This window comes from Martes martes (assembly GCF_963455335.1).
Source record: "Martes martes genome assembly, chromosome: 8".
NCBI lineage: Eukaryota > Metazoa > Chordata > Mammalia > Carnivora > Mustelidae > Martes > Martes martes.
Genome location: NC_137895.1, coordinates 105499126 through 105521208, shown reverse-complemented (window position 1 = coordinate 105521208; position 22083 = coordinate 105499126). Strand labels below are relative to the sequence as shown.

Genomic DNA, 22083 nt, shown 5'->3' with positions numbered 1-22083 from the left:
TGGTTCAATCTCTTTCCCTTTCCATCCCACACATCTTTTTTTTTTTTTTTTTTTTTTTGGAGAGGGTGGTGGAGGGGCAAGGGAAATGGAGAGAGAGAATCTTAAGCAGGCTCCATGCCCAGCACAGAGCCCAATGTGGATCCCAGTGGGGGGCTCAGTCTCACAACCCTGAGATCATGGCCTGAGCCAAGATCAAGAGTCGGAGCTTAACTGACTGAGCCACCCATCCCACAAATCTTTTCTTGGTCATATGATTTTATTTCTCTAAGAAAATACCTATCAGAAGAATTCTTGGGTCATATGGCAGATGCATGTTTAATTTCTAAAGAAATTATCAGTTTAACTTTCAAAATTATAAAACATAAGTCTTCTAGAAGAAAATCTAAAAGGATATCTTCATGACACATCCGAGGGTGTGCAGAGCTTTCTTAGACAAGACTTAGAAAGCAATACCCACTTAAACAAATGTGATAACAACAAATTAAAAACTTCTCATCAAAGACAACTCTAAGAAAATGAACAGGCAAGCACCAACACACCTACCTAACAAAAGACTGACCTCCAGAATATAAAAAGAGCCATTAGGGTTCAAGGCCTGGGGATAATCCTCTGTGGCCTGCTGTTCTAGCCTCTGAACCCAAGTCATTATTCTTTTTTCATGGAGGGTAACGTGTGCTTATAGCTGAATAGTTTTTTCATTCTTTTTCCAGCCAGCTGTGTATGAGAATTCCAGTTGCTTCACATCCTTGCCAATTTTTGGTGCTGTAGTCTTTATTTTTAGCCATTCTGGAGGGTATAGAGGGGTATGTCATTATGGTTTTAATTTTAGTCCCTGATTACTAATGATGTTGGAACACTTTCCTAGGCTTGTTCACATTTGTGTATCTTCCTTTAAGTACCTGCTCAGATTTTTGACCACTTAAAATTGGGTTATTTGTCTTTATTATTGAGTTGCAGGAATTATATCTTTTTTATGTTCTAGATATCAGTCTTTTGTGGTTGCCTAATCATTTTCAGAGTGCTCTTTGGTAAGCAAAGTATTACATTTTGGTGTAGTCATATTTATCATTTTTTTAAATTGTTACTACTTTCTGGGTCTTGTCTAAGAAATTTTGACTACCTTTAGGATGTGAAGATACAGTTCTATATTTTCCTCTAGAAATTTTATCATTGTAGCTTTTATATTTAGGCCTATGATCCATCTCTATTCTTTGTGAATTGTGTGAAAAATATTTTGTGGAAAATATAAAATTTTTTCTCCATATGGAGATCCAGTTATCCCAGCACCATTTGTTGAAAATGTCATTGCATTACATTTGTACCTTTGCAATTCTAATTGCTATTCAGATGACTGTATAAATGGTGGTTGGTTTCTGGGCTTTTTTTGTGTGTTCTACTGATTTTTTTTTTAATTAAAGATTTATTTATTTATTTGTTTATTTTAGAGAGAGAATGTGTGCAAGAGTAGGGGGAGGGGCAGAGGGAGAGGAAGAGAATCTCTAGCAGACTCCCCACTGAGCACGGAGCTCTGGCTTGATCTCACAACCCAGAGACCTTGACCCTGAGACCATGACCTGAGCCAAAAACCAAGAGTCAGCCACCTAACCTACTGAGCCACCCAGGCGCCCCACCACTGATCAATTCTTATGTCAGTTTTAATTACTTCTATTTTAATTATTGTAGCTTTATAGTGAGCCATGAGTATGACTGTGTGACATCAACTTTGTTGATGGTCCTTCAACTTTGTTGTTTTTCAAGATTGATTTGGGCAGTCTAGTTCCTTTGCATTTTGCATATAAATATTAGAATCATTTTATCAATGTCTATAAAAAAGTCTTTTAGGATTATGACTGGGGTGACATTTAATCTTTAGGTCAACTTGGGAAAAATTAACACCTTAATGGTATTGATTATTGAAATCTATGAACATGATATGTCTCCCTTTTTGTGGTCTTTTTTTTTTTTTTAAAGATTTTATTTATTTATTTGACAGAGATCACAAGTAGGCAGAGAGGCAGGCAGAGAGAGAGAGGGGGAAGCAGTCTCCCTGAAGAACAGAGAGCGCTATGCGGGGCTTGATCCCAGGACCCTGGGAGTTTTAACCCTCTGAGCCACCCAGGTGCCTCCTTTTTTGGCTAGGTCTTAATTTCTTTAAGATCGTTTGTAGTTTTTTTTTAAACAATTTTTTATTTTTTTATTAACATATAATGTATTATTAGCCCTAGGGGTACAGGTCTGTGAATCACCAGGTTTATACACTTCGCAGCACTCACCATAGCACATACCTTCCCCGATGTCCATAACCCCACCACCCTCTTCCTCCCCCTCCTCCCCCGGGAACCCTCTGTTTTGTGAGATTAAGAGTCTTATGGTTTGTCTTCCTCCCGATCCCATCTTGTTTCATTTAGTCCTTTCCTACCCCCCAAACCCCCCACGTTGCCTCTCAACTTCCTCATATCTGTTTCTAGTTTTTAGTGGAGAGATGTTATATATCTTTCATTAAATTTATTCCTAATTATGCCCTTTTAACTCTATTGTAAGATGGAGTCATCATTTTTATTGTTATTTTGTATATAATGGGCCATTTTTCTTTGACTGCTTCCCAGATTTTCTCTTTATTTATTTTTTTCAGCAGTTTGCCTACAGTGTATCTGGGTGTGATTTTCTTTGTTTTTATCCTTCTTGAGGTTTGCTAACCTTAAATCTATGAATTTATGCCTGTCACCCAATTTAGGAAATTCCAAGTCATTAATTTTTGTTGTTGTTGTTTTGTTTTCCGTTCGCTTTAACCTCTTTTTTTGGGACTTCAATTATATTTGTGTTAGCTGTTTTTATATTATTCCACAGGACCCTGAGACTCTCATTATTTTCAGTTTGTCTTTTTCACCTCTTCAGATTATATAGTTTCTATAGCACCATCTTTAAGTTCATTGACTCTTTTTTATCTTTAATTTTGTATTTTGTGAACAGGATTGATAGATGATTTATGCGATTCCTAGTTCAAGAACAGTTCCTATTCTTTTGTAAGTGTAGTGAATACAGTTTCTTTATTAGAAGGCAAAAAAGCCAAAAAAGGGGACATGGTTATATGTCCTGTGACTTTTGAATTTTCTCTTGTCTTGTAGGATCTATACTCTGCCCTCTCTGTTCTTCAGTGTCATTTCAAAAGGCACCTCATTCCTTTTTGCCCTCTTCTCCCCAGAAGCACGGGCTTTCCAAGACTGCCTCCTTGAGTTGAGTATACACTTTTTTTTCATGGACTGCTCTGACCTACCAGAACTCTGTCAGTATCTTCATCCTTAGTGTGAGTTATCTTCTCCTGGGAGCAATTTTAGTTCCATCTTAGGCTCTCCATCCTCCTCTCTCTCCTGTGCATTTCTGTTCCCATCCATGTCCCAGCTTCCTCTCCTTGAAGAGTTAAGATGTGCATTTGAGAAATATCTCTACCAGAAGTTGGTGTTTACTTTTTCTAATTCCAGGCAATTTGAAGGTTGTAGTATTTTCAGTCTTCTAATTACATTAGAAGATACAGGATATTTGTGGTTTTATTTATTCCTCTTTTTGGTCTGCATTGGATATATTGGGATATTTGGATTTATGTAGCTGCCATAACTGTGGCTATGCAGAAAGTCTTTCCTAACATTTTATTTTGAAACATTTGAAGCCTTCAGAAAAGTTATACAAGGATTGCCTGCATATCCTTCACCTAGATTCATAAATTTGTTACTTTATCTTCCTCTCCTCCTCTTTGTGTGTGTGTGTGCACACACATTTTTTAGTTGATTGTTTGAGAGTAAGTTGCAGAAAACATGGCAGTTCACTCCACTACTTCATCATATATCTCCTAAGGACAAGATCATCCTCTTACATAACTCTGATGCAAATTTAACAACAATGCATTGCATTTGAATAATATGCAGTCCATCATCAGAATCCCCTCTAGACTATCCTTTACAGTTTTTTTTTCCTGGTCTAAAATCCTTTCAAAGAACCACACTATAGTTGTAGTTGTTGTGCGTTGTGTGTCTTTAATCTCTTGATCTAGAAGAGTTCATTTACTTTGTTTTATTTTATTTTATTTTATATTTTGCTTTGTTTTATTTATTTTTTTTATAATTTAAAAAAAATTTTTATAAACATATAATGCATTATTAGCCCCAGGGGTACAAGTCTGTGAATCATCAGGTTTACACACTTCACAGCACTCACCATAGCACATACCCTCCTTTGTTTTATTTTTTAAGACATTGACATGGTGTGAATCCAAACGTTATAGGTTTCAACTTGTCTAATTATTTCCTCTTGATTAGAGTCATGATTAAATTGGTAGAAATACTCCCTAAGTGACGTTGTGACCTTTTCAGTATATCCATCAGGGAGCTTATGATGGGACTATCACTGGTGACATGTTTGATTACATGATTAAGGTAGCATCTGCTAGATTTCTCCATTGTAAAGGTATCTTTTGCTTCCCCTACATTTTTCTTCAAACATACGTAGCTTATCTGAGAGAAGAGCCCAGGATGTGCAGGTAGAGGTGAGGGGAGTGAGACAGGAAAGAAAAGGCAGTCATCAAAGGGTTAGGTGCATGGCCAAGACAGTTACCACTAGTGGGCAACCAAACCTAATTTCACTGGGAAACTTGAGCCAATGTAGAACTCACAGCTCAGTGTTATCTCACAAAGTGGGTAAGAGATCTACGGTCTTTAAACACCAGCTCCCATCAGTCAGTAATGGAGGGCTGCTCCCAAGGGCATCGGTTCTCTGGTGCTTCCAACTTACCATGAACAGGCACAAAATGGGCCCTGGATGCCAAAAAAGGCCCTCAGATAAAGAGATACAAATGTTGGCATTTGGCAGTTAGGCCCAGGTGCACAATTGTGGTAAGAGCTGAAAGGGTAGTTAGCAGAGCGTCCATGGTATCTCTATACTGGGAACCCCAGAACCTAGACTTGAGGCAAAACCTTATGTGCTATTATTTCTGCAGGAAGCAGAAGTGAGGAAAGGGAGATTGAGGAGAGAAGGAAGATTAAGTCAGTTCAAGGGGACATTTCCAAGCTGGCCACCCCTTCCTTGATAACAAGTACCACTGACTGCTTGATCTCTTAATGCTGTCTCTCAGAAGCGTGTATGAAGTTCTGTATCCCAGGACAGCTCCCTCCCCACCAAAGAAAGGAGGGAGAAGAATTTACCCCTCAGCTTCTGTATCTTATCGGTAAAAGGTTTGCTGCATGCTGTATTCCCTCCCTCAGATTTCCAGGTTGTGCATGTGTGGGCATCAGGTGGGTCCCACAGGTTCTCACACCTTCAAGGTGAGAGGGGAGCCCCGGAAGGGAGTGAGAGGCAAATGGCATGAGCAGGAGGTAAGGGACTGGTAGTCGTGCCTCTGTACATTCAGTTAGAACTCATACATGTTTGGTCTATCTCATGGCAACCGGGGTAGAAAAAGTAGTCAAGGGCCTCAGAGATTGGCAAGGCCAAGTAGATTTGAGGTGCTGCATAAGATATGCCTGATAAATCTGGAAGACTCCAGATTTTTTGTTTAGCAGGTGCGCACACACACACACACACACACACACACACACACAAAACATACATGAACTCGATCACATACAGAAAAAAGAGTTTTCTGTTTTTGGTGGTGATCCAGTCAAATTTTACTTCCATATTTTTTGATGTATGTGTAAAGCTTTCTACAATAAAGATGTTGTAATTTTATAATGGGAAAATGATTGTAGACAGTTTTAGAAAGGAAGGCCGTCAGCTTTTTCTCGAAAAGTAACTGGTAGGGGAAAAAAGAAGAATGATTCCATGTTTTACTTTATGGGCAGAGATGAAATTGTCCTTTTCTTTGATAAAAGGTTGACTCTTCTAAGATATTGTTTAGAAAAGTAGCAAGTTGCTTTTTAAGTGTGAGAAGTATAACTCTTGCCTTATAAAATCAGTTTCTAAGGAATTAAAAAAAAACTTTGTCTCTGTATCCTACACTATGTACTTCATCATCCATCCATCCATTCATTCACTTTATCACTCACCCAGTGAATGCTTCCCTCCCTGACCCCTTAGGGGGAACAGGTTACCATGCTACTCACTGAGGGGCCAAGAAGAATCAAGAATCTCCTGCCTTCTAAGGGCTCACACTGGAGTGGGGAAAGCAGATGAAGGAGACAGTACTCACCAAATGCTTTCTTATACTTCCCAGCCTCCACTGCCATTAAGTGGGAGCCTTGTGACAAGTTCTGTCCAGTGAACTGTGACCAGAAGTGATGCATATCGCTTCTGGCCTAAGGCAGCTACGAACCAGTGTGACTTTAACAACTCTTTATCCCCTTGCAGTGATGACCTTGGAGGTCACATGTGCTTAGATGACCAGACTGGGTTAGATCCTACCTGAAGGAATATAAACCTTCATTGGGTTATTTTACCTCCTTTTTTTTTTTTTATTGTGGCAAAATATACATAACAAATTTTTAACCTTTTTTTTTTTAAGATTTTATTTATTTATTTGACAGACAGCAAGAGCAGGAACACAAGCAGGGGGAGTGGGAGAGGTAGAAGCAGGCTTCCCACCAAGCAGGGAGCCAGATGCGGGGCTCGATCCCAATCACCGCCGGAGCTGAAGGCAGACTCTTAACGACTGGGCCACCCAGGCGCCCCATATTTTTAACCATTTTTAAGTGTGCAGCTCAGTGGCTTTGGGTATATTCCCAGTGTATTTCCCTTTTTTTTTTTTAAACAAATAAGTGGACAAGTGCTCATTTGAGACCTTATAAATCTCCCCTACAACTTTCTAGTATCCAGTGATGATTTTTGCTGGATACTGTTATTATCACACCATTTTATTTTTTAAAGATTTATTTATTTGAGAGAGAGAGTGAGTGAGAGCAAGCCCGAGCTGGGGGAGGAGCAGAGGAAGAGGGAGAAGCAGACTTCCTGCAACCACCCAGCGGTGGTTGATTCTGGGATTCCAGGATCACGACCTGAGCCAAAGGCCGACACTTAACTCACTGAGCCACCCAGCGTCCCTTATCACATCATTTTAATATGATACATTTATAAGGTTGATTTTACTAATATTCCCCTTTACAGATGAGGAAATTGGAACACAGAAAGTTTAAGTAATTGCCCAACTTAATGTATTGGATGGAGCGGGATAGTGAACCACATATGACTCTTAACGTTCAAAGTGTGCTTTATAGCAGGGGTTGGTACACTGTGGCCTGTGGACCAAATCTGCCACCTCTCAAAAAGAGATAAAGTTTTATTGGGACACAACCACACCCATTTGTTTACTTATCATCTGTGGCTGCTTCCACACTAAAATGCCAGAGTTACATAGGTGTGACAGAGACCATATAGTCTGCAAAACCTAAAATACTTACTATCTGGCACTTTAAAGAAAAGGTTTGCTGACCTCTGCTTTATATAATAGGTCTTCAATTTTTTATTCTTTTTATTAAAGGCAGATGCTTAATGACTGAGCCACCCAGGCACCCCTATAATTGTGTTCTAAATATGATCCTTATTCCACTATTTCCTATTGTAACAATTTTAAGTTTTTTTTTTGTTTGTTTGTTTTAAGTAATCCCTGTGCCCAGCGTGGGATCCAAACTCACAACCTGAGATCAAGAGTTGAGTGTTCTACCAGCTGAGCCAGCCGGGCACCCAACCTGTTTTAACAGATTGTGTGTGTGTGTCTGTGTGTGTCTGTGTATGTTCCAGTTTCTCCACATCCTTGCTAATGTTGGTTATTCTGTCTTTTTTACTGTAGCCATCCCAGTGTGTGTGAAGTATTTCTTTTTTTCAAGTTTTTATTTAAATTCTAGTTAGTTAACATACAGTGTAATATTAGTTTTAGGTGTATAATACAGTGATTCTGTTTTAACAATTTTTTTAAGTTTATTTATTTATTTAAATAATCTCTACCCCCAACCTGGGGTTTGAACTCACCACCCCGAGATCAAGAGTCACATGCTCTTTTGACTGAGCCAGCCAGGCGGCCCTATTGTAACAATTTTAGACACTAATTATTAATTAACCTAGTATATGTCACTCTTCTACTTTCTTAGTGCCAGGTTAGAAATAGTTTATCATTCTTAGTTGAAATGTAATGTTTTATGATTATTTAAATAATTTTTTGCATTTTCATCATACTGTAGTAAGAAAGTTGACACGCACTTAGCAATAGCTAACCTTTCAGTACTTCCTGTGTGCACTATTCTAATGTAGTTTTCATGCAGTTATCGTGTTAATCTCGACAGAACCTGTAGGAAATGCAGGTATTATTACTATGTCCATTTCCTAGATGAGAGGACATCATCTAGAGAGATTGAATGATTTTTCCCTTGGTCAAGCACCTACTGGGTATTTGCCAGAAACCGACCTTTGGAACTTGAGCCCCCAAACGCTGTACTGTGGTGCCGTGGGGAACGTCCTGCTACCTGGCATTCCTAGATCTGTAGTTTTACTGTCAGCAAATAACCTGAAGACTACAGCATGCTAGTGTGCTGAGGCACAACATTTTTTTTTTTTTTGCCAAGTGCTGTTTATTCTGCACATACCCACAGCCAGTTTGCACCAAGCGATTTCATTTTACAAAAGGAGGCAAAGGTTGGGTGGTGTCAGGAAAGGTGACCTGTAGTAAAGAACAGGAAGGCAAATATTGGGAGCAAATAAATTTTTCTTTTTTTTTGAACACCGAAGAATCCTTCAGTGCTGCCCCCAGCGGCTGCAGTCCTGGGCCGCGCGTGTGCGGCTCCTTTGCAACTGGTCCTGTGAGAGCAGACCTTTGATTTTGTCTTTACGGTTTTCTGTGACCCCGTGTTATCTTCCAAAGACAGAAACACACCAGCTTCTCACCAGTAGGGACTTCAGTTGTCCAGTTACCTGCTGGATATACCTTCTTTCTGAGCTCTGGTTTGCCTTCCTTCACTGTGTTGGTCTCCCTGTCACCCCCACCAGCAGCAGGAAGCCTGTTCAGCCCCTGATCCCCCTCGCCAAGATCATCTGCAGATTTTTGGCTCCTGTGCTGTTAGCACAGTTGATCACGGCTTCTACCGGAAGAGCCAGGAAATCTGGAATTTCACCCCGGAGGACCCACCATGTCCTCACTTCCACGTCTTGAATGCTGGAAAGGGACAGAAAGGCTGGGGCCCAGCACTGAATCCATCTGATCTGAGACAGGTGTAGGGGTAGTCAGGTAGTGGGTCAGCCAGTGGCAAGTGCTGCTTCTGAGGGTAATTCTGTTTACTAATGGACTATACGTTTGCATAGTCTCAGTCTAATGCACTGGCTCCCAAACTTGAGCCTGGGTCAGAATCACCTGGTGGGCTTGGGCAAGCACTAACTCCTCAGCTTTGCCTTTAGTTTCTGATCCAGGAGGTCTAGGGTAGGACCTGGGGATTTGCATTTCTAATAAGTTCCCAGGTGATGCTGATGCTGCAAAAGACCTAACTGGTCTAATGCTTTATTTTTCCTGAATATTAGGGCCATCCACACTGCCTTCTCTTGCTCTTTAACTTTCCTGTTAGTCTCCTACCAGCTAGCTTGTTAGCTCCTGGAAAGCAGGTCAGTTATTGTGGCTTTTACTTTAAAAAAAAAAAAAAATTATTTATTTATTTGAGAGAGAGAGCGAGAGCACAGGCACAAGGAGAGTCAGAGGGAGAGGGAGAAGCAGCTTCCTACTGAGCAGGGAGCCCAATATGGGGCTTGATCCCAGGATACTGAGATCATGACCTGAGCCGAGGCAGTTGCTTAACAACTGAGCCACCTAGGCACCCCTGGCTTATACTTCTCTTTCTGACCCCACTGAAGCCAGAATCATGTTGTTCATATATGAGGTAGTAATGAGTTGATTGGTTACTCTCCCTTGGAGTGTTTTTGTAATTTTGACTTTTTCAATTACAAACATTGCAATTATAATGCATTATAATTCTAAAAATCACCTTTAATAACACCATCACCCTAATGAACATTTTATGGTTTGTTTTTTTAAGTAGGCTCCTTGCCCAATGTGGGGCTTGAACTCATGACCCTGAGATCAAGAGTCGCATGCTCTGTGGACTCAGCCAGCCAGGCACCCCAACCCTAGCCAGAATTTTAACAGAAAGATAGAAGTGGACCCTAAAGGATTTTTAGTGCCGTGTTGGATGATAGCTAAGCACTGAGGAACTTAGTCCTTGATTGGGGCAGTGCTTACAAGAAAAGCATTGGGGCACCTGGGTGGCTCAGTCGTTAAGCATCTGCCTTCGGCTCAGGTCATGATCCCAGGGTCCCTAAATCGTGCCCACATTGGGCTCCCTGCTCAGCGGGAAGCCTGCTTCTCCCTCTCCCATTCCCCCTGCTTGTGTTCCCTCTCTCACTGTTTCTCTGTCTCTGTCAAATAAATAAATAAAATCTAAAAAAAAAAAAAGAAAAAACCACATTAAGTGTTAAGTAAATCGACTTGTAGGATACTACATTTGGATGCTTTAGTCTGATTTTGTGTAGAGGCTCTTGTTTTTTACCTTCAGCATTCTTTGAGATCTTTTTAAATCTGTTTTTATAGAGGTCACTTGGAATCAATATGTCTGGGACTGAGGAAGCGGTTCTTGGAGCCCGCAGCAACCATCCTTCTGCGGCTGGCGGCAACTCCGTGTTATGCTTCGGACAGGTAACTGTGTTTTCCATACCTTGGAAGAATGAGGATAAGTGAAAAGGTAGGAGAAAGTAGTTTGTAGGGCACAATCATGTACGTGGGAGCTATTTACTGTCAGTGGGTTTTTCGTTTGGTGAATTATTTGGGACTCTGAGGAACTCTCAGGGCGTCGTGGAACTGTAGCATCATGTAGTACTGGGGATTACATTGAGATTTACCTTTTGTTTATTTTATTTTATTTTATTTTTTTAAAGATTTTATTTATTTATTTGACAGATAGAGATCACAAGTAGGCAGAGAGGCAGGCAGAGAGAGAGGAGGAAGCAGGCTCCCTGCTGAGCAGAGAGCCCGATGTGGGGCTCAATCCCAGAACCCTGGGATTATGACCCAAGCCGAAGGCAGAGGCTTTAACCTACTGAGCCACCCAGGCGCCCCTTGTTTATTTTTTTGATGCATTACATATTCATATGGTATAACATTCAAAATGAAACGTAGACTATATGTGAATGCAAAGTCTTGCTCTTTCCCCGTCACTCCTGTCTACATTTCACCCAGTTTCAAGGATTCCAGTGTCCTATTCTTTGTGGTGATATTCTGTGCATATAAAAGAGATTCTTGCTTTGTCTCCTTGAGTCCGTCTTTGTCTTTACCATAGATCTGTTTGTGAAAATTTATTTCCTTTATTTATTTATTTTTTTAAAAAGATTTTATTTATTTATTTGACAGACATCACAAGTAGGCAGAGAGGCAGGCGGAGAGAGAGGGGTAAGCAGGCTCCCCACCGAGCAGAGAGCCTGATGCGGGGCTCGATTCCAGGACCCTGAGACCATGACCTGAGCTGAAGGTAGAGGCTTAACCCATTGAGCCACCCAGGCACCACAATTTATTTCATTTAAATAGGGCAAAGGGGAAACTACCAAGGGGACAGAAGTCAAATAAGTAGTGGTATATTTATATATGTGTAGGATGGAAAAGTGTTGAACTAGAGAAGAGGTATGTCTCCTGCTCCCTTGTGGGCATAAATGTCATATACAGACTCTGAGGTGGGACTTTTCAGTTTACCAATTCTGACTTGAGAAAGTTTTGTCAGGAGGGTGGTGACACCTAGGGCAATACTCTCAAAATGGGGCCCAGTGACCCCTGGGGTCCACCAGACCTCTCCCGAGTCCACGGGGTCAAGAAGATTCCATAATAATACTAAAAAACTTCTTTCCTTTTCCTTTTCATTCTCTTATGAGTGAACAGTGAGACTCTCCAGAGCACACACAGCCTGGGGGGATACTGCTCTGATGGCTGATGGAAAACGTGCCTTAGAAGTCTCTCAGTTTTAATTCCTAATATTGGTAGATAAAACCCACGTAAACAAGAGCTTTTAGGGCCCTCAATACTTTTTCAGAGTGTGAAAGGGTCTGGAGACTTGCTGACATAGGAATGGGGGAATGTCAGTTTAATTTTTTCTTTTCTGGATTGCAGTATCAGTACACAGCAGACGAGTACCAGGCCATCCAGAATGCTCTGAGGCAGAGGCTGGGCCCGGAATACATCAGTAGCCGCATGGCTGGAGGAGGCCAGAGGGTAGGAGAGATGACACGCTTGAGAAGTGGGTGCCCCTCTAGCTGGCTACTCAGAGGATCTTTTTCCCTCTCTGGGTCCTCATGGATTCAGAAGGTCTCCTGCTCACTGTTGCTAGATGTTTCCTAGTGTCTTTGGGAGGGGATGGGTTCCAGCTGGCATTGTCATCTGAAGCCACCCAAGTATTGTCTTCCATCATGAGATATTTACACCATCTTTTAAAAATGTTTCTTTTGCCCTTTGCTTCTAATTTTATGTGTATATTTTTGGTCTCCTATAATATATGTCAGCCTGAGACTTGTACTTTTTTGGAAACTGTGAGTTTTGGAAACTGCTAGGTGAGTGGGTATCTTTCTACTCTGAGTCTAGTCCCTCCCCCAAGACAAAACATTAGTTCTAACTGGTTCCTTCTGGAAGATCTTTGAAATCAATTCACTGAGAATTTCCCTGGAGTGTTAAAGGGCAGTTTTGCCAAAAAAGCTGGTAAGGAGTAAATTAAGTAAATTTTGATTCTCATTTAGTATGGCAGGGAATTTTAACCAGCTCCCCCCTCCTCCTTTAATTTCTCTTCCCAGGTATGTTACATTGAGGGTCACAGGGTAATTAATCTGGCCAATGAAATGTTCGGTTACAATGGCTGGGCACACTCCATCACACAGCAGAATGTGGGTGAGTATGTTTCCTGGCAATGGTGACTTCATTTCCTTTACTTTGGTGCTAATTTCTGATGAGAGTATTTTGTGGGTGAGGACGTAGGTGTATTTTGTTGCTGGTAGGAGGAATATGGGTGAGGCACAGGGGTCAGTATCTTCTTCAACTGGTTCTCTTTCCCACTCCTAGATTTTGTTGACCTTAACAATGGCAAGTTCTACGTGGGAGTCTGTGCGTTTGTGAGAGTCCAGTTGAAGGTGAGGGTGATGGAGCAGACCCGCTGCCTCCAAGGACCGGGTGGGTGGTGAGAGAGAATGAGCAGGTAGAGAGTTCTCTAGACTGGGCCTAGAGAGCTGGGGCTCAGCCAGTGTTCCTTAGACATTCTTACTCATGTGCCCCCTAAATGAATGCTGAAAAACATGTGTTTCCTGTACATTTTAAGTTGACACCTAAAAGGTTTCACCGTAAGTACAAATGCACCGTAAGTCCTCTGCATTACAAAAGTTTGTGCTGCACCCCTTTGCTTTTATGAAAACCTACGCTGGTACCTGTTTTCCCTTAACTGAAAGCAATCTAGAGAGGATTTTCACTTTTATGAAAAAAGGCACACCCTGGTGGCAAGAGGGGCCCCGCCGAGTCCATCCCTGGGAACTATACTCACCGTCCCGGCATTGAGCTGCCAGGGCTTTGAGCTCTGTCTGTGAGCATCTGTGCTCTAGTTCCATTTATTGTGTGCATCCATTAGCAAGATGTGTCCTTATGTTATCAGAAAAGCATAACAGGTTATTTTTTGGATCTGGGAATGCTGAGAGATTTTTCCATATAAATTAATGGCAATTCTTTGCTTTATACCATTTTGGCTTACGGAAGGTTTCATGAGAACGTTCGTTCTACTTTTGGATAGCAGGGGAAACCTGTAGATACAACGGTATGTTTTTTAGTGTATTGTAAAATTCGACACTCTAAAACCTGTTACATCTTTCTCTTCCTTTTTTTATTCAAGTGTAATTAACATCCAGTGGTATATTGGTGTCAGGTGTACAGTATAGTGATTCAGCACTTCCGGACATTTTTCATGACTCATCAGGATAAATGTATTCTCAGTCCCTGTTATTTCACACTTCTTTTCTTGTTACATCTTTTTAAAATGTACCAATGGATTTTAAATATCATAAACGATTAAATACTATGATCCACTTAAAAAAATACATGAGCAAGCTATTCTTTAGTCATGAGAAATTTTACATTTTTTTCTTCTCAAACTCATATTTCCATTCTATCTCCCCATTGTCTTTTGTCCATATACATGTATAAACAAAATATATGTTTGGAATATATATTATGTATATATATTACATGTGTTCAGAACCTTTTATTAATAACCTTAGCATATTCCTCTGTGTGTGTGTGTATGTATGGGCATATAAACATAATTTTTGGGGGTAAATTTTCAGTGACCTTAAGGCTCTAAATTTTAAAAAATTTCTTTTGGATTGAATTACTGTTACAGGTATTACTAACACACAATTGATCAGTCAGTTGGGTCTTTGAGGGGGACAAAATAATTACATCAAAATTTATATGCTTAATAAAAATAAATTTTTATGGAAAATGCATTTCTTAATGAGATGGATGAAGCTTTTTTTCTTTCTGGGTAGTTTATATTTCCATAGTTTAATATTACTTTTTCCTAGATAGAACATTCAGCATTAATTCTATTCTCACTTCTTATTTTTATAAATAGTACTAGGGATGCCTGGGTGGCTCAGTCAGTTAAGCGTCTGCCTTGGGCCCAGGTCATGATCCCAGGGTCCTGGGATTGAGTCCCGCATAAGGCTCCCTGCTCAGCGGGGAGCCTGCTTCTCCCTCTGCCTGCTGCTCCCCATACTCATGCCATGTCTCTCTCTCTCCTTCTGATAAATAAGTAAAAAAAAAAGTACTGAAAAACCTTACTCACATAAATAAACTGGGAATGGAGAGAGTTTTGTTACAGTATCACCATTTCTTTGAATAAGCTTTCTGAGTTATATCTCAGAAATCAGAGTGCTATCCAAAATTATATTTGGTTCTCTGTCAGCTAATAACTTGATCAGGTATACCTTCACTTTTGATGAAAGCCAGGAAATTGATACCACCTGTGAAAAGATTTTTTGATTTGCTAGCCAATCATTAAGAGTCTGTTAAATACAGTATTTCACATTTTTCTTTTGTTTCATGTCCCAGAGGTTTTTATACCTTGGGGCAATGCATCTTAGGAAGATTTGGGGTGGGTTAGCTATGTGCCTTTTTTATGTGCACGAGTGAGCAGGTAGGGAGAATTGTCTTGTACATTTCCGGGCAGATCAGGTCAAGGACATAGCATTGGAAATTAATTCTCTTCCAGCTCTCTGTGCCCGTGTGCCCTTTAGCAAGGCGCCTGGTTCTGTGTGCCCTGGTACAAATGCCCTTGGGGGTGAGAAGAGCTGTGGAACCAGGAACACACTGCAGCTCTTCACGTTGGACTCTAAACTCCTTTTCTACCTGTAGGATGGTTCATATCATGAAGATGTGGGCTATGGTGTCAGTGAGGGCCTCAAGTCAAAAGCCTTGTCTTTGGAGAAGGCCAGGAAGGAGGCCGTGACAGACGGGCTGAAGCGGGCGCTGAGGTGAGCACGAGGGCTGGAGTCTAACCTGCGTCGATTTTATTCCTGTTTGTTTGTTTGAGACGTAATTCATTCACGTGGTACAAAAAGTTGAAATAACCCAAGCCTCACTCCCCCCTTGTCCCTGTCAGTCCTATTTCCTACACTTTGAATTTTCCCTGTGGTTCTTTATGCTTAAGTCTCCCTTCTTTGAGAACAAGTGGTAGAATACTACATTCTCAGGGTGCCTGGGTGGCTCAGTGGGTTAAGCAACTGCCTTTGGCTCAGGTCATCATCCTGGAGTCCCAAAATCAAGTCCCACATCAGGCTTCCTCAGTGGGGAGTCTGCTTCTTCCTTTGCCCCTCACCCCACTCGTGCTTTCTCAAATAAACAAATAAAATCTTAAAAAAAAAAAAAGAATACTATATTCTCTCCTCTGTACTTGATTTTGCTCACCCCCATCTCAGTTGTGTGTCTTGGAAACCTTTCCACACGAGGACAGAGATCGCTTCCCCATTCTCTTTAAAACACCTAAACAGTGTTTCCTTGGGTATGTACAACTTAGCTGTATAGAACAGGATTTTTTTGTTTTTTTTGTTTTTTTTTACTTTTTGGGGGGAGGTCATACATGGACTTTGAGAATTGGCGTGAATTAAGTCACACATGTAATGAACCTACATTAAAAACTTGAGGTGCTCTAACCTGTGCGGGAGGCCAGATGTCCCAACTAAAGAACTTCGGGCATGGAGGACGGTGTGCCCTAAGTGAGTTGCCTACTATTACTGGGGAATTGGAACCGTCCTTGAAAAAAGAATGGCAGGAGGTAGCTCATGGGGTTTTGCGAATGGTTTCCTTAGTCTTTTGGACCTCCCTGCCTCTTGTTGAGGGCAGAGACTGGTGACTGCTGTGCCCATGCTGTACTGAGAGCCTCATACAGTGCATGAAAATGGCAGGTGCCCAAGAAGTGTTTCTTTTTTTTTTTTTAAACTTTTATGTTTTTGTTTTTTTTTTAAGATTTTATTTATTTATTTATTTATTTATTTATTTGACAGAGAGATCACAAGTAGGCAGAGAGGCAGGCAGAGAGATGGGGAAGCAGGCTCCCTGCTGAGCAGAGAGCCTGATGCGGGGCTTGATCCCAGGACCCTGGGATCACGACCCAAGCTGAAGGCAGAGGCTTTAACCCACTGAGCCACCCAGGCGCCCCCCAAGAAGCGTTTCTGCACGTATATTGGGGTCCATCTCCTCTGCCACAGTGGAGAAGCACCTTGCCACAAATGTAACTGTTAACTGTGTTCTCTGATATTGACACATAATCATTCTCAACCTGCTCCGTTCTTTTTTTTTTTTTCCTTATCCTTAGGAGTTTCGGGAATGCACTTGGAAATTGTATTCTGGACAAAGATTATCTGAGGTCACTAAATAAGCTTCCCCGCCAGGTATGTTAGAAATGGATGAATGGAATGCATCACAGTAGAGATATGACCAGTGCCCCAGGGACATGGGTTGAGTATTCTGGACGGAGAAAGAAGGGGAGACTCGGCTCTTTTGAGGGTCTGGAATGTGTATTTCAGACTTGTCTGCCGACCAGAGCCAGCAGGAACCAATCACCGAATTTTCCAGCTGAAGGACTTGAAGCCTAGAGAATCCATGCCACTTGTTTTCTGCACAGAGAGCTTTGTTCCAGAATGGTGTGTGAAACCTGCAAAGGAGCACAGAGCTCCTTGCAGCGCCCCTATGGTTCCTTAGAAACACTCAGAAAGAACCTCACCTTCTCAGCCTGTGTCTGCGCTTTAGGGGTCACGGCCTAGATTCCCTTTTCTCTGCCTGAGCCTGTCACATGAGCTGAGCCTTTGGAGGGGGTTCTGGAATTGCGCAGCCCTGGGCTGGCTCTTAGCAGGGGCTGTGGCAGGTAGTGGTGCGTTCCAGTGGCTGGTGGAGTGGCTGTCCATTCCAGGGCGTTGTCATTGTCAGAGGCTCCCTGCAGCGCAGCAGCCCAGGGCAACATTCCCTGGCTTGTCCTTGAGGGCCGCTGATAGGGGACACCCTGGCAGAGGGGCGTGGCACTTGGCAGCTGTCAAAACTCCACACTTTCCCTTGTTAAAATCCGTTCTATATGTTGTTGGCCTCTGTTTGCTTATATTTTGTTAAGGATTTTTGTGTCTGTGTTTATGAGGGATATTAGGGGTGTTTTTTTATTGTGGTAAAAAAACATAACAAAAAATTCACCATTTTAGCCATTTTTAAGTGTACAGTTCACTGATGAAACAGATCTCCAGAACTTTTTAATGTTGGGATTCTGCCACTCTATACCCATAGGACAACTCTCCTTTCCCCCCTTCTCAGCCTCTTGTTACCACCATTCTACTGGTTCTGATGAATTTCCTCTCTGGTTTATGTCGCTTAGCACAACGTCCTCAGGTTTCATCTGCGTTGTAGCCTGTGTCAGAATTACCTTCCTTTTTTTTGGTGCATCTGGCTGGCTCAGTAGAGTGTGGGACCCTTGATCTCAGGTTGTAAGTTTGAGCCCCAGGCTGGCTGTAGAGATTACTTAAATATAAAGTCCTTAAAAAAAATTACCTTCCTTTTTAAGGCTGAATAATATTCCACTGTAGGTACACACCACATTTTCTTTAATATTTCCATCAATGGACATTTGGGTGGCTTCCATCTCTTGACTTGGGAATAGTGCTGTTATACACATGGTTTTGCAAATAGTTCTTCAAGACCTTGCTTTCAGTTATTTTGGTTATATTATTTGTTTATATATCCAGAGGTATTTATATATTTGTTTATATATCCAGAGGTAGTGTTGCTGGAGCATATGGTAGTGTTTTTTTGTTGTTGTTGTTTTTGTTTGTTTGTTTGTTTTTAACACAGAGCTGAAGCTCACCACCCTGAGATCAAGACCTGACCTCAGATCAAGAGTAGGACACTTAACTGAGTCAGCCCCCATATGGTAGTTTTTTGAGGAACTTCCACAGTGTTTTCTGTAGTGGCCACACCAGTGTTCAACAGTGCACAAGTTTTCCATTTCTCTACAGCCTTAGCAACACCTGTTATTTTCTGGGTTTTTTGATAGCAGCCATCCTAGTGGGTGTGAGATGCTATCTTATTGTGGGTTTGATTTGCATTTCTCTGATGATGAGTTTTGATGTTGAATGTCTTTTCATATGCTTTTTGGCCATTTGTATATCATCTTTGGAGAAATGTCTATTTCTTTGCCCATTTTTTAATTGGGGATTTTAATTTTTTGTTGTTGTGTTGTAGGAATTCTGTATATATTCTGAATACTAACCCCTTATCAGAGACATGATTGCAAATATTTTTTCCTGTTTCATAGGTTCCCTTTAAAATGTTTAAGTTTGACATTGTCCCATTTATATATTTTTGCTTTGTGTTTTTGGTGTCATATGCAAGAAATCATTGTCAAATCCAATGTCATGAGCTTTTCCTCTATATTTTCTTCTATGAGTTTTATGGTTTGTGTCTTATGTTTAGGTCTTTAGTCTGTCTAAATTTATTTTTGTTTATGATGTAAGATACCAATCTAACTTCCTTCTTTTGCATGTGGACATCCAGTTTTTCCCAGCATCATTTGTTGAAGAGACTCTCGTTTTCCCATTAAGTGGTCTTGGCACGCTTGCTGATATTCATTTGATCATATATGAAAGGGTTTATTTCTGGGCTCTCTATTCCATTGGACTGTGTGTCTGTATTTATGACAGTATCATATCATTTTGATCACAGTTTGTTTTGAAATGAGGAGGTATGAGTCCTTCAACTTTCTTTTTTTTCAATGTTGTTTTCACTATTTGAAGATTCCATTTGAGATTCCATATGAATTTTAGGATGAAATTTTTTTTGTTTATGCAAATAATGCTATGGGAATTTGGATAGGGTTTGTATCAGTATCAGTAGATCACTTCAGTAGTTTGGGGATCTTAACCATATTAAATTTTATGAACATGGGGTGTCTTTCCATTTAATTGTTGCTTCTTTAATTATTTTCAGCAACCTTTTTGCAGTTGATCAGTAGATCACTTCAGTAGTTTGGGGATCTTAACCATATTAAATTTTATGAACATGGGGTGTCTTTCCATTTAATTGTTGCTTCTTTAATTATTTTCAGCAACCTTTTTGCAGTTTTCAGTGTAGAAGTCTTTCACATTCTTGGTGGTTAGGTTTATTACTAAGTATTTTATTCTTTTTGATGCTATTGTAGATGGATTGTTTTCTTCATTTTCCTTTTGGATTGCTCATTACTAGTGTATAGACAGAACTGATTTTTGTGTGTTGGTTTTGTATCCTGCAACTTCGCTAAATTTGTTTATTCTAACAATTTTTTTGTAGTCTGTATATGAGATCATGTCATCTGCATCTAGAGATAATTTGACTTCTTTTCCACTTTATTTCTTTCTTGCCTAATTGCTCTGGCTAGGATTTCCAATATGTGAATATGTGTAGTGAGAGTGGGCATCCTTGCCTTGCTTCTGATATTATAGGAAAAGCTTTCAGTCTTTCACCATTGAGTATGTTGTTAGTGGTGCGTTTTTCATGTATGGCCTTCATGATGTTGAGGTATATTCTTTCTATTCCTAGTTTGTTGAATATTTTTATTGTGAAAAGGTATTGAGTCTTACCAAATGCTTTTTCTGCATTAATTGAGATTAGCATGTGCTTTTGTCTCTTCTTTGTTACTGTAGTGTATCACATTGATTGATTTGTGGAGTTGAACCATCCTTACATCCTGTGAATAAATACCCCTTGGTCATGGTGTATAATTCTTTTAACGTGCTGTTAAATTTGGTGTGCTAGTATTTGTAAGATTTTTTTAAAAAGAATTTTTAGTTAATTTATTTGAGAGAGAGAGAGCGAACGAGCACATGCATGAGCTGGGGGAGGGGCAGAGAGAGAGAGGGAGAGAAGCAGACTCCCCGCAGAGCATGGAGTCCGACCTGGGGCTTAGTACCATGACCCCCAAGATCATGATCTGAGCTGAAATCAAGAGTCAGCTGCTTATCTATCTGAGCCACTCAGGTGCTCCTGGAGGATCTTTGTATTAATATTCGTAATATTTTTCTGTAGTTTTCTCAAAGTGTTGTTTTTCTCTTGTAGTATCACTGGTTTTTTTGTTTGTTTTATTTTTATTAAGTTTTTAAAAATTTTAATTACAGTCCAGTTAACATATAGTGTTATTAGTTTCAGATGTACAATATAGTGATTCAACAATTCTATATATTACTCAGTGCTCATCATGGTAAGTGTTATGTAGTGTCATTGTTTGACTTTGGTATCAGAGTAGTACTGACCTTATAGAATGAGCTTGGAAGTGTTCCCTCCACTTTAGCTTTTCGAAGCTTTTGAGGAGGATTGCTGTTAATTCTTTAAATGTTTGGTAGAATTCTCCCATGAAGCCAGTTAGTTCTGGGGTTTTTTTGTTGGTGGTGGTAGGTTTGGGATTACTGATTTAACCTCCTAACTAGTTATTGATCTGTTCAGATTGTCTGTTTCTTCATGATTCAGTCTGGTAGGTTGTATGTGTCTAGGAATTTGTCCATTTCTTCTAGGTTATTTGATTTGTTTGTATATAATTGTGCAGAGTATTCTTTTTTTAAAAGATTTTATTTATTTATGTGACAGAGAAAGAACATGCACAAGCAGGCAGAGCAGCAGGCAGAGGGAAAGGGAGAAGCAAGCTCCCTGCTGAGCAGGGAGCCCAACATGGGGCTCGATCTCAGGACCCTGGGATTATGACCTGAGCCGAAGGCAGAGGCTTAACTGACTGAACCACCCAGACGCCCCCGTCAGGGTAGTCTTATAATCTTTTTTATTTCTGTGGCATCAGTAGTAATGTCCCTACTTTCTGATTTTAGTTATTTGAGTCTTCTCTCTTTCTTTTCTAGTTAATCTAGCTAAGCGTTTATCAGTTTTGTGGATCTTTTAAAAAAATTGTTTTGTCACTTATTTCTTCCTATTGCATTTCTATTCTCTGTCATGTATCTCCACTTCTTTCATTTTCTCACTAGCTCATGTCAGCTATAAGTCTTCCTGTTAGCACTGCTTTTGCTTCATACCATAACTTCTGGTGTGTCTTATTTTCATTTGTCTCAAGATACTTTCTAAATTCCTTTTTGACTTGTTCTTTGACCCATTGATTATTTAAGAGTATACTGTTAATTTCCACGTTTGTGGATTTCCCACTTTTTCCTTCTGCTATTGATTTCTGGTTTCATTCCATTGTGATCAGTTGGCATACTTTGTATGATTTCTGTATTCAATTGGTTAAGACTTGTTTTGTAGCCTAACATGTGATCTCCGCTGGAGAATATTTCATGTGTACTTGAGAAGAATTTATAACCTACTGTTGTTGGGTGGAGTATTCTGTCTATGTCGTTTAGGTCCAGTTGGCTTATAATGTTCAGATCCTCTATTATTAATCTTCTGTCTGTTTATTCTATCCATTATTGGAGGTAGAATATTGAAGTTTCCTGCTATTATTATATTGTGTTGCTGTCTGTTTCTCTTTCCAGTTCTGAGAAAGTTTCCTTTATATATTTAGGAGCTCTGGTGTTTGGCACACAAATATTTGTAATTGTTAT

General features: G+C 40.3%; 1 protein-coding gene across 3 annotated transcripts in view; it reads left to right on the top strand.

Annotated features, from left to right (window-relative positions):
• Nucleotides 1-22083, top strand: part of RAD52 (RAD52 homolog, DNA repair protein) — a 37968-nt gene that overhangs the window by 3492 nt on the left and 12393 nt on the right. For all 3 annotated transcript variants that reach the window (XM_080810686.1, XM_080810684.1, XM_080810685.1), the window contains 6 exons: nucleotides 10547-10651; nucleotides 12110-12211; nucleotides 12784-12877; nucleotides 13049-13116; nucleotides 15386-15504; nucleotides 16845-16920. In XM_080810686.1, the coding sequence (XP_080666812.1) occupies nucleotides 10565-10651; nucleotides 12110-12211; nucleotides 12784-12877; nucleotides 13049-13116; nucleotides 15386-15504; nucleotides 16845-16920 (546 nt within the window). In that variant the 5' untranslated portion in view covers nucleotides 10547-10564. The remainder of the gene's footprint in view (nucleotides 1-10546; nucleotides 10652-12109; nucleotides 12212-12783; nucleotides 12878-13048; nucleotides 13117-15385; nucleotides 15505-16844; nucleotides 16921-22083) is intronic.